This window comes from Lonchura striata, chromosome 1 (genome assembly GCF_046129695.1).
Source record: "Lonchura striata isolate bLonStr1 chromosome 1, bLonStr1.mat, whole genome shotgun sequence".
In the NCBI taxonomy this organism is placed as follows: Eukaryota; Metazoa; Chordata; class Aves; order Passeriformes; family Estrildidae; genus Lonchura; species Lonchura striata.
The window spans coordinates 22,545,212-22,558,696 of NC_134603.1; the positions used below are offsets into that span (position 1 = coordinate 22,545,212).

The 13,485-nt window shown below is 37.9% G+C and overlaps 1 protein-coding gene across 2 annotated transcripts in view; it reads left to right on the forward strand.

Moving 5' to 3' along the window:
- Positions 1 to 13,485, forward strand: part of STK3 (serine/threonine kinase 3) — a 173,351-nt gene that overhangs the window by 116,991 nt on the left and 42,875 nt on the right. Inside the window, exon 11 of one of the 2 annotated variants that reach the window (XM_021529418.2) lies at positions 9,331 to 9,856. The exons of the other annotated variant lie outside the window; for it this stretch is intronic. Within the exon in view, the coding sequence (XP_021385093.1) occupies positions 9,331 to 9,489 (159 nt within the window). The 3' untranslated portion in view covers positions 9,490 to 9,856. Of the gene's footprint in view, positions 1 to 9,330; positions 9,857 to 13,485 lie in introns of those variants that run through there. 2 annotated transcript variants of the gene reach the window in all.

Below are 13,485 nucleotides of genomic sequence, written 5' to 3' on the forward strand. Positions count from 1 at the left end.
TGATATAGTGAATTCAGGGACACCATAAGATACCTGCTGATAGCTGAGCTCAGGATGAACAATAATTTAGAAGCACTTGCCCTGGAGAGCTATGGATTAATAAAGATAAAATACTGACATTTTGATGCTACTTACTTGCTACACTAAGAGCTTTAAATAAAGAGTCCCTTTTCCCTTTAAACTGCAATATCTTTGCTTGGTAATATTTGAAAGGATGTTTTGGGTGTTATTTTGGTTTTTTTTCCTTCTGCTGGTTTTTTTTCCCTACAAAAACAGGAAGGGGCTGGGGGAAAATCCAACATATTTTTAGATTAGGTGTAGTAGCTACTTTGCCATCAACACTGTGTGGATATATTTGCAATGAAGTTTAAACAGCATGATGAGTATCCAGATGGAGTGTTTTTCCTAATCTTTAGCTTATTTACTCTATTGGGAGCTTCCATAAACATTTATAGTATTCTTCAGGACAAACTGTACAATTAAGCTTCAGATTCCTGGTATAGAAAATCACAGGATGTAAAAAAGCCACCAAGATTTTCTCTAAGGGATTCCAAACTGTGAATTTTTGCCTGTGATACTCAAAAAGTAATTTTTTTAATGTCTGTGATGGATGATGAAATTCCAAAGAGAAGGTGATAGCAAATTGAAGTGTCATGCTTCAGTAGACCCTAGCATGTACTGTAACAATACACCCTGTGTAAATGACATGGGAGAGATTGGTAGGATTTTTTTCCTTCTGTACACTTAGATTTATTTTTTACATTTTCTATGAGATACTAAGGATTTGATCACGAATGTACTTATTAATGGATGTTTACTGGCTTCAGAGTTTTTGAGATACATTGCTTCAGTTTATTTCCCTGTATTCAGTCTCTTTCATGGTGAAAGCTGTATGCCTTCTAGCTACAAGAACACCGCATGCTACAGTAGGTAAAGCCAATGTAAACTATATTTGAAATGCTGAGGATATGATAAATCATCAATGCACACTGCGTTACTGTCTTGTCAGGAACTGGGTAATATTGCAACACACATTACTGCTAATTTTACACTGCTGTTCATGATAAGCTGTGCTTTTCTTTAGATTTCAGTTCCAATAATCAGGATTGTTCATTAAAGTTTTTGACTACGAGATTTTTTCCCCCTGAGCTTTTCAGCCTTTTTAATTGCAGAAATATTTAGATTTTAGCTACTTCCTGATGACTTAGAAATGAAAGGGAAAATAAAAAGACACTTCCCTTCTCTTAAAAACATCTTATTTTAGGAATCTAATTTTAAGGGCAATTTAATGAAAGTAAATGATTCAGCTAATGATTTTTGTATTTTAGTACTGGCAGTATTTAATGTGCTTGAAGGAGAGCCCTGGGCACTATTCAAAAAAGCTTAGATAGTATAAACTAATAATATAAACTAATGCTACAGAAAAGTCTGCTTTGTTCCTAGTGGTGATTTCTATTGAAATGTCACTTTGAAGCTGAGAAAAATCTCCTAGAGCTGAAAAATATTGATGGTGCTAAGATATAGCTTTGTGTTGCTAAAATTATGTACAGCTTTAATGTTAGAGCAGAGAGAATTCTACAAGTGAAAATAGGAATTAATCATAGAGAGGCTAAATACAATTTTATCCCATAAAAAATTTTAAAAATACATATTTAGTTTTCTCGTATATGCTTATTTTACCTCCCAAGATGCTTAAGGTAACTGCAGTCCTGTGGAATGAACTTTGGCTTTTGACAGTTGTCAGTCCTTCACTCCTCTAAATTGTTACAGTAAATGAGGTCCTTTTTATATTTGTATAACTTCGTGCATTGCAACAAGCATTCTTGCTCTTCAGACACTGTGAAATAAACACTCTCACTTCATTCTCCGTCCCAGTTTTTCTTGTGACTGATATGCTCACTGCAGGGACAGCAGGGGTGAGGATGGCAGCAAGTCAGAGCTGTGCTGTGTGGTCAGTGGGTGCCTGAGACAGCTCATCCTCACCTGGCATTGCTTAGGCAGGGTCAGCAAGATTTGCTGTGTAAGCAAAACGTAAAGCAGTTCTCCTCCTGTTGCTGCATGGAAGCAGCTGAACAGACAATACTAGCTGGGGAGCATTTCCTTGCACACAAGCCTGTGACAATGTTTTCACTAGTGAGATTCACAGATTTTGGATGTGAATTCATAGTAGAGATAAATTGGGTAGAAAGACCCATCTTGGACCTTTTGGATTCTGACTCAATTTTAACTTTTTAGACCAGTAAAAAAAGAAAGATCTTGAAGCCATCAGTGGAGCTCATTCCACTAGAGGAAAGTCTGCTCAACAGAGGGAAGTGAACAGCTGGAGAGAAAAGTTTCTGTTACCTTAAACCACTAACACACAAGGCAATCCAAGATATGCACTGGTTAAATCTTAGAAGGTGCTATGGGCAACCCTCTTTTACAATTGCCATTGATGCAATAACTGTTGTTAGCCATTCTGTTGATAAGTCATACTGTAAGAATTGCTAGCATCACAACAATAGATGACTCAGAATATAGTATTAACAGTCCATATTTTTTTAATCAAAGGCCCCTATAAGGCATGTTGCATGTAAGATTCATTTAAGCAGTTGCTAGGAAAAATTTGGTTTTTCAAGTAAACGCAATAAATTTGATAGAGATTGCTTTTTGACTGAATATCTGTTTTCTTAACAATTTAAACCCTGAAAATGTATTTACTTGTTTTTGTTGCACCAGCTTAATAGCAGTATTTCATAATTTACTTTGATAGACTGGACGTTTGCAATGGTAACTCTTGCATTATGGAATTAATAATGAAATCTACTTTTATCATATTGAAAACATGATTGGCATAATGGTTTTATTTACCTCTCTTGCTGTCCAGAATGGATTAAGATTATAGTGTTCTATATCCACCACAATTTTGGCTTCTGCCCTCTGAACAGATTGGATGGCTACAGATATGAGCTTGCCAGGTGTGGCTGTTGAGTTCAGACCTCCTCACCTAAATCCATGGACTGCAAGCACCATGAAGTATCTTAGATACTTGGTCCATCTTTCTGGCTTTTGTGCTGGATACATGTGGAATCCAGTAGTCAGGATTTACATTGTACTCTTTGACTTCACAACTTCTGAGAGTCCATTTTTCATTGTACTTTATCTTCTTCCTTCTGAGCTTATTATTGCTCAGAACTTAAGTCTGTAGACAGGAATGCACACCTATTTTCCAAGTGCCTCTTTTGGCCAGAATTTTCATCAGTATGGTTTGATGAGGATTATAAACAAACTACACAAGATAGTGTGGATCCTCCTGCAGGCAGTAGTAATGATTGCAAGTAATTATTCTTTGGTTTGCTGAAAATAGTGATCCAAATGAACCTGGTCCATATGGAATGCAGGAAGTTAGACCAAAAGACAAAAAGGTAAAACTTGTTGCACTTCCCTTGCAGAAGGTTGGTTCTGGGAGGTGAGTGCATCAGTGTGTGAGGGAAGAGTTCTTTGTGTGTCACTGTTTGAAGACAAAAAAAAAACAATCACCTGAAACCAGCAGTGACCAGAGTAAGAACGTTTTTGGAATAGATGTATTGGGTTTGTGTGGCCATGTTTTGGTAGCTGGGTGGCTTCTGTGAGAAGCTGCCAAAGCTTCTCCCATGTTCAGCAGAGCCAGTGCCAGCCAGCTCTGGGCCTGCTGCTGGCCAAGGCTGAGCCGGTTGGGAATGGTGGTAACACCTCTGTGATAACGTATTTAAGAAGGAAAAAAAGGTATTGCCTGTGGTAATTGTGGCCAGAGAAGAGCAGAATGAGACTCTGTTGGGGCAGCAACTCTGCAGACACCAAAGTCAGGGGAGAAGTGAGGGAGGAGGTTCCAACTCCAGGCACTGGAGCTGAGGTTCCCCTGCAGCCTCTGGTGAGGTGACTGTGCCCTTCATGGAGGTAGATGATGCTGCAGAAATCCACCTGCAGCCCATGGAGAAGACCCACCTAGAGCATGTGGATGCCAGAAAGAGATCTGTGAATCTGCAGGAGGCCCGTGCTGGAGCAGGCTCCTGGTGGGGACTTTAAGACCTGTGGAGAGAGGAGCCCATGCTGGAGCAGGTTTCCTGCTAGGACTTGTGATCCTGCGTGTTACTCATGCTGGAGAAGCCTGTCCTGGAAGGCCTATACTTCATGGAAGAGTGACCCACATTGCAACAGTTTGTGCACACTGATGCCCATGGGATGGACTCACATAGGGGAAGTTTGTGAAGGACTTTCTCCCATGGGAGGGACCCCACACTGGAGCAGCGGAAGGACAACTCTCCCTGAGCAGCACCAGAAACAACATGTGATAAACTGATCAAAATCTCCATTCCTTGTCTCCCTCTGCCAGTGGGGGAAGGAGGTATAGCTGGGAAGGAGGGAGAGGTGGAGGGAAAGTGTTTTTAAAATTACTGACTTCTTGTTATCATGCTCTGATTTTGTTATTAGTAAATTTAATTAGTATCTTCGATTCAGTTATGTTTGGCCCACAATAGAGTTTGGTGAGTGGTCTGTCCCAGACCTTATCTCAGCTTGAGAATCTTTGTTCTATTTTCTCTCTTCTGTCCAGTTGCAGGAGTGACTGAGCAGCTTTGGTGAGTGCCTAGCACCCAGACAGGGTCAGCCCACTACAAGGAAGTATTCTGATGACACACTAATTTGCACTGTATTCAACAAACCTTGCGTGATCATGCTGGGTTATTTTAAACCCCTGGGCTGATCAGCAGTGGCTCCTACCACCTTCACACCCTTCACACAAGGGCAGTATGCCTGTCTGTGGAGCACTGGTAGCTCTGACCTGTGCTCTGATGGCGACTGGAACACTTCTTGCCTGGAGCTGCCTCAACTTTCAGATTTTTACTGTATCCCAGCGTAATGAGGGCAGTCACATTAAAAAAAAAAGCTTGCTAATGATTCCTTATCTGTTCTGCTCCTTTTTAACATCTACATATAGCCTTTCCTGGAAAATGCTCTAACGTATTACAAATAAGATGAAAAATTAGCAAGGAGGAGTTAAATGATTGGTGCCCCATTTGCTAGAAGTTTGAGATAAAGTGTACCAAGTTTCCAGACTTACTCCCAAGTGTGTGGCTGAGTTGCCTTTTCTAAATATTATAACTGAAAATTTTAGTTCAGTTAGGTTAGTTATGCTTTTATTCTATTTGTCCCATCTTAGGTTGGTGCTGCTGAAAGATACTTCAGCCACTGGAAACTTGGGTCGATGGAGCTCCTTTCTGAAAGGTTGCCTTCTACCAGGATTTCCCCCTGGATCAGGGAGAAGTGAAGGTGGAGGCAGGAGCTGCTGGCACTCAGCTTGCAGCACTGGGAGCTTTTGTCCTGTAAGGATGACTGTTGTCTGGTCTCTTCATAGGCAAAATTGATTTTCCTTGCTCTAGCAAAGCAGAGAATTTAATTGAGGCTTCTTTGCCTGTGACTGTGTCTTGAGAATGCATCAGCTTCGAGGAGAAATTATTTAATGTCATCTGGCTCTGGTGGTGTTTGACTTGCTTGTTTGTTTTGCTTCCCTTATGCATTGCAGCTTTCTTTAATTAATAGGTTAACAAATACGTCTTCAAGGAGAAAAGTTTTATCTTTGTACACCTAATCTTTCCTCTGGAAAACTGGGTAAGAGTACTCACTCTAAAAGGCTTTGTCTGTGTGTGGCATTGTAAGTTGGAGTTTGGACTATTGCTTTCCCAAATCCCAGATGTGATTACCTGGTAAAGGGTCCTGGTGAAGGCAAATGCTGCTGCCAGAAACTCCACTAAGACCTCTGTCTTGGAAGTGGCCCATCCTGACACTAATTACTGTTTCTTGGGTGGTTGTGGGTGTTTGATCTCTGAAAGGACATGATCCAGTCCATTATGTTGAGTGGCAGGAATAGAATTATCTATTATTGTCACTCAAATGCTATCCTGATTACAATGGTAACAATTCATTACAGTTAACAGCATTTTAAAAGCTACTGAAATAAAATTTGAAGCCTTTCTGAATTCTTGTAGCTTGTGCAACTGAATGCTTCCCTCTCCCTTCCCATTAATGTCAGTAGCCCCAGTAGTTACTGCTACAAGCTACTTGGTGAATTATTTATGGCAGTTTAAATTGCAAACTGTTTGCAAGTGGAAGTAAATGAATGCTGAGCTCTATTGCTTCAAGAATTTGAACCAAAATATTTATTCATGCAGGGCAATAAATTACATAGGAGTAATGAAATATTTTGTTTGAGATATTTCTGCACATCTTATTTGATATATTTGCTGTTGCATTCAGTGTTTGGATTATTGCAGGCTTTTAGGGTTTGTGAGGTAATACCTATAGCACAGCAGAAGTCAAAGAAATATATTTTTAAATTTGCCAAGGAAACATATATGTGCACATACACAGACACATAATTTCCCAGATTCAGCTATGGCTGATTAAGTGATTTTCTCATCCGATGTCAGGTGAGTCCTTCCTAACTCTTCTGTTTTCTGTGACTTCCTTCCTTTAAATGTCCTGAATATCAGCCATTCATATAGATGAGTACTGTGGCTATCTGGATCTCCTGGGAGATGTCTGAGATAATTCTGAAAGATTCTTGGTCTCTGGCTTAAAAAATTCATTTTCTTTATATTTTAATATTCATCCCAGCTGTCTGTGAGCTTTAAAGAGTAGTTAATTCTGTTTGCTGGCTCAGTTTCTTGATTGAAATTTAAATAAAAACTCACCCACCACATTCTTCTCTGCTAATTTATGAAAAAATGTTTTTCAGAGCAGAATAATTATGTGATTACATTAGTTGGAGTCTATTCTGTGCAGTTTAAGCCTGATGTCTACAATGGTGACTGACAGAGAATAAGTGGCTGTCCAGAGTGGCCAAGAGTGGGTAGGGACTCCATTACTGGCAGTTCTCACAAAACACACGCATGAGATTATTCAGTGTCTGCCTTAGGCATGTGCAAGTCTGTGGAGCCCCAAATGCATTATTCCTGTCACACGTGGGTTTATTGCTCCTCTCATCTGTGCTGTGTTGGGATCAGTTTAACAGTGGAGTTGGCACTGACATCTCTTCCCATTATACTTAAAATCTCTGACACTTAATTCCTCTAAGAGTATCTTCACTGAAAAGTGTGTCACGTGCCAGTTACATATATCAATGAGCTAAAAATTAAATCAAATTATGCACACTTAATCTTTTATTTCTCTGCAAATGAAAAGGTCTTGTTCTGCAGAAATCTTGGTGACTGAGGAATTCCTTTCCCCCATCCTTTTTTGTATATGTCAGATGGGAGGAGTGCAGTAAAATGAATGATATTTGATGCCTTGGGAGGCAACTCTTCATAAGGAGAAGAGTCTTTGGGAAAGGGCAAGGGGGAGCAAACAGAATGTCACAAGGAGGGCAACAGGGATGGTGGTGAACGTCTGGAGGGGAAGCCATATGAAGAATAACTGAAGTCACTTGGTCTGTTCAGCCTGGAGGACACTGAGGGGAGATCTCACTGCGATCTACAACTTCCTCATGAGGGAAAGAGGAGGAGCAGGCACTGATTTCTTCTTTGTGGTGCCCAGTGACAGAACCCAAGGGAATGGCCTGAAGTTGTATCAGAAGAGGTTTAGGTTGGACATTTCAAAAGGTTCTTCACCCAGAGGCTGGTTGGGCACTGGAACAGCTCCCCAGGGAAGTGATCACAGTACCAAGCCTGAAAGAGCTAAAGAACCATTTGAATAATGTTCCCCAGGTGCCTGATGTGACTCTTGGGGCTGTACTGCACAGGGCCAGGAGTTGGACATTGATGATCCTTGTGGGTTCCTTCCAGCTTGGCATATTTTGTGATTCTGTAAGATCAACGTTGCTGAACACATCTGTAGTCTCATACAGATCTTGGGATCTTTGGTCCTCAAAGAGATTTTGACATGTGGGGTTTAATTCTCTTCTTCATTAAGAGCCTTATGGTTAACATGATGTTGCATGAAAATCATGTCTTTTCCATATGGTTTGTCACACATTTCTGATATGCCCAGTCTTTTTATTATGACTTTAAATTCTTTGTTTACTGTGTGCAGTGTGGTCTGTTAGTAGAAGTCATAATGCTGGGGTTTGGACTGTATGTAGCAGGATGTATTGCTAATTTATATGCCTCGATTGCTGATAAAAATAAAGATCAAAAGTAGCAGTTAATTCCTCAGGGAAAACAAATCAGATTGTGTTAATAGAAGCCTGCCCTAGATTCATGAATGAAGTATTGACTCATTGGTAGTTGATTCAGAAAAGTATTTTTTTTTACTAATGAGTTAGGTAGTGTGCTTGTTTGCAATGTTGGAGAATTTGCAAACAAAATAAAGATTAGCCCTTTTGTAAGAAGAAATTATATGTGCTACTTGAAATTTCCTGACTGTTTTTCACACTGGTGAAGAATAATGGCACATGGGTAATTCTAACAAAAGAGAAATGCAGAATGGCACTAAATTACATCAGGAAGAAAACACATAGGCCAGACAAAAAATGCATTTCAAATGCAGACCATTCCCTGCAGTAGCAGGTGGAGTAGTAGTGCCCAACATGCTCCATTATCTGACAAGATTCCAACCTTTGTGGGCAGCAGCCAGCAAGGCAGTGAAGTAATTTACTTGTTGTATGATAACTCACTTGTAACAAGTGAAATCTAATGAACTGTTACACATTCTGAGAAAATATTTTTGGAGAGAAAAGAACTTGGTCAAAGGAAACCCACTATGAATTCAGTTAGTTATTTAATATATTACTTAAAATACTGTTAGCAAATTGTTTTGAGTAGTTCTGACAGCAGTCTGTTGAGGAAGGTGCCTTGTCATTCTTATCAGAAAGTATCACTAAATATCTGTCAAGAGTATTACAGCAGCAGTGTATTTTTCAGGCTTCTATATAAAGTTCAATAAAAAGTATTTGGTTATGCAATATAAACTATATACATGAGTATATATATATGTATTTGTATTCTGTGGCATGCTTTTTCAGCCTAATAAGTCAAACTACTGCCCTGAATTTATTTGTGATTTATTTCCAAGGTTTGCAAAGTTTTGGTTTGTTTTTTTTTTTAAGTTAAATGTACTATGTGTGTTTGCTTTCATAGGCTTTTATTTACTATGGAGCATACTAAGACTTCTGGCTATATCAACAGTTGTGTATATATATATATATATACACACACACACACATATATATATATATATATATATACACATATACTCTTAAGTGTGTAAAAACCCTGCAGCTGTAAATTAAAGCTGTAAATGAAAGGCAATGATTTTCTTTTTTGTTGAAAAGTTTCTAATATTTTTTGTGGGATTATTTTTTGTTTGGTTGTTTTGCAGTTAAAAAACCTGAGTTTAGAAGAATTACAGATGAGATTAAAGGCTTTGGACCCTATGATGGAACGAGAAATTGAGGAGCTTCGTCAGAGGTACACTGCAAAAAGGCAACCTATCCTAGATGCAATGGATGCGAAGAAACGGAGGCAGCAAAATTTCTGAGTTTGTTTTCCTTTCAAACATAATACTAGGAGTCAGTGTGGACATTGGTAACTTTGTAAGTCAGAAGGAATTTGATTATGAATTTTCAAAAATCCAATCTGTTAAATTTTCCTTCACAAGCAGTGACAATTGCAGCAGTCAAGAATATTCATATGGTGTTCTGCAAAGGCAGCAAAACACTTTACCACTTGTTTGCATTTTCAAATGTTCAATGTAATAGAAGTTTAATCTGTTACTTCCCAATCTTTTTCAGGTGTGTAGTGATAACTTGGTGTTGTACACTGGGAATTGTGTTTTGGAGCACCTGGAAAAATTTCTTGATTGTGCAACACTACCGAGCCTTATATTACAATGTATTTTTCTCCCACTCAGTAGTATATTTATTATGTAATCTTTGGTTATCCTATTTATTTTATGCCTATTTTCTGTTGGGAAGTATTAAGATAATATTGTGGAGAGCAGAGTCAAATTAGATAAACTTGCTATTGTAGTATAATTAAAAACTGCTTACCACTGTATTATCTTTTAATACTCCAATTTCAACACGTATCCTGATTCAGAACAGCAGTTGAACATGTAACCAGCCCATTCATAGCAGTAAAATTTGGGAATAAAGTAATAGGCACGTGTTTTTCTGCTCCCCTGAATCAGGAACTGTTGTAGTTGAGTAGTACAGTTGTTACACTACAGAGCATTCTTTGAGAGAGGATTCTGTCATTTGTACGCACACTGAGTCAGCTGTCATTAAACAAGAAAACAAGTGCCTAATGAGTTTTAATTTTTGTTATTCAGGAGAAGCAATACTTACAGTCACTCCATAAGTGTAAACTTCCAATTGCTATTGCAATTCTGACCAGTATAAACCTCTATTTTGCACCGTAGTTTTATAATGAAGTAACAGCTACACTTTCTGGATATGTTTTTTGTTTCATTTGGGGTTTTTTAAATCACTGTTTTGAGGGGAGAGGGGAATTATTAGTGCTTTGGGATTTGTTTGTTTTCATATTGTAGCTACAAAGGGATAGTAATTTAAAAACCAAAGAAAATAAATTGAATACTTATATTTAACAAGTATAGAAAAGAAACAACATTTAATAGTGTTCTGGGACGTTTGTCCTGCAATTGCTAAACATTCAAAATTCCTATAGTCTTCTGTTGCTAGATTTTGGGGACTCAGAAATGCAGGACCAAGCTCTTAATAGCTTTTACAAGTTCTTGTCTGGTTTATGTAGTGGAATATCTATTGGTGGAATTTACAACATTGTCAGAAATACTTCAGACTTTGCAGAAAATGTGATCCACTCTCTGAACAATCTACTGTGTTCTCTATTGAAATATTTACTACCGTTGCCTTGTATGTAAATAACCTCACTGTGATAGTCATACTTCTTCAAACAATACAGCTGAAAAGATATTTACATTCAGCCTTCAGCTGTTAAGCTTTTAATGGTGACTACTGTATGGGCATCTTCTGTTAAACGTTTTCTGGAAGTTAGTAATCATCTCATACCTCTTAACATTATTTGTCAACATATGTGGACCATTTAGATGGAATAGTGCCTATTTTGGAAATGATGCATTATGTCACAAAGCTTATGCCAATGGAAACAAAAAGTTCTTACAGGATCAGCATTCTACAGCCTTGCTGGTACCAGTACTTGGGTTTGAGCCGTATACAGCCATTGCTGTCCATGTCATTCTCTGTGTGTTTGCATGCACACCACACTCTAACATGTAAACCCTAGAGGCAAATAAATCTTAACTGTGGTTATTAGAACGTCCTTATCCTCAGCTCTCTTCATACTTCTCAAGAGCAATGACCATTCCTTGTGAAAATGCAAGAACACAGAAGATCCATAAAAATTACTTTAGGCAAGATAAAACGCACCTGGTAGTCATACGCCTCACATTTATACAACTAAATGATGTAAAGTAAAAAAATGGTATAAACATATCACTGTGTCATTAGATTATAATCATAATGCAGGAAAAAAATAACAGTACCAACTTCCCCCTATTACTATGGTTCTTATTTATTTAAAGTAATTTCTACTACTTAAACTTTCTGTTCTCAAAAACTCAAAGGTGTGTGTGCATACATCGATTTGCATGATATACACACATATATATTTGTACCTATATATATATATATATAAGAGAAATTATAGAACAGGTTTAGACCATCAGGAGAGGAACCTAGCTTGCCTTTTCTTGGTGTGCCTTTTAAGCAAAGTGTCATTGTCTAGACACTCTTACGTGCATCCTCAGCAGCTAGATTTTCCCTTACTCTAAAACTTTTCACAACAAAAAGAAGTCTTTGAGTTTGAGTAATGTGGCTTTACAGTGAAAAGGATCACAAATTTCTTATTTTGTGTGTTCTGAAGACTTCAGTAATGAGATACCCTAAAGATGAATTGTGTATCCCAAGGGATTCCAATGAAAGGCTATTTTAGACTAGAGCTGTTGCAGTCTGATATCTGAAAGCTATCAGAAGGTAAATGACATCCTTTTTTTCTATCCTGATGTGTCTGCATAGAAACAACTGAGACTTTGTGCACATGCATGCACACAGAAATGGAATATATATGCATGAGAAAAAAATCTGAATGCCATAATAAAAACAATAAAACAAGCTACTTAAAAGGGTGAAAAATAGCGTCTGATGCACTGTAAACTGGGTAGGTACATGATATTTGTGACCAAAGAATACTTTCATGAATTAATATGAAATTAGTATGTTGCCATTCTGGTATGGTGCAAACTGCAGTCAGTGTAAAAGCTGCCTTGGGCTTAGGAAGCCAACATATGGACTCCTGAATCTTCTGCAAGCATTAACATTGTACTCAGAGATGGATGCAACTTATTTTTTTATTCCTCTGTTTATGTAAATGAATCAAATAATCCATGTTGTTGATGACACATCTTTACTGGAGGATGAGCATCTCTGTAAAGGAAAGCCAATTAATAAGATATTTTAAAAGCAAGCCTTGCAGGAAATCTAATAGAACTACTGACAAGTTAACCTTCAATAAGATTTTAACCAAGCAATTTCTTGTTTGCTTCTGACTTTGTATGTTTAGGTTTAGTAAGTTAAAACAATTTTGGAAAATCATTGCTTATTACTAAACATTTTTAATAAAAGCTAATTTTTCCTGTATAATTGTTGACTTGTTCATTCTAACTGAAGCAAAATTATCGTAATAGTAACCATTCATGTTCATTTCCATAGTCATCCCTCATGTTTTGTTTCCTTTCTGTAACACTGTGAGCACTGAAACCCACATTTCTCTAAGTCAGCTCTGGAAAGGACTTTTCCAGATCACAACAGTGCTGCAGGAACTAGAAGTCTGAGGATCCCATGAAAATGGATCAGGCCAGAAATCCTTAGTACTCTGAAATCTGATGTTGCTGAAGGCCTAATCCTGAGACAGCTGAGCACCACTCAAATATCTTGGCTGTCTTCTTAGACATCCTTTACTTGGAGGTGCTAGTGGACATAAGCAGTGTGAGTTGTTCCTTTGTTGTTCTCATCACACTAGAAAACCAGTAGGCAATGGATAGACCAAAGTAGAAAAGTGGCGACATTTAATGTCTCAAATATAATTCCATTACCCATTTATTTTCTGGTATTTTAAAATTATTCTCTTAATAACTTGCCCACAAATACATTTTAGTAGAAGGAACTCATTACCGATGCTCCTTAGTGGACCATGGTACGTTTGAAGTCACAAAAGTTGGCTGCTAATCTGAATTAATCTGACATTTATTGGTTATTCTAATTATTTACTGCTTATTTACAGCATTATTTGCTGTAAATAAGCAGTAAATAATTACAGATGTCAGATTAATTTAGATAAGCAAATGCTTGTCTGCATTGCACACATATATATCAGTATATTCTGATGAGCATGCACTGTGGCTTTGGGCTGCTTCTTCATTCAGTGTGTTCAACTTTCAGATATAAATACATCTCATGGTGAGTGAATCCCTGCCCAA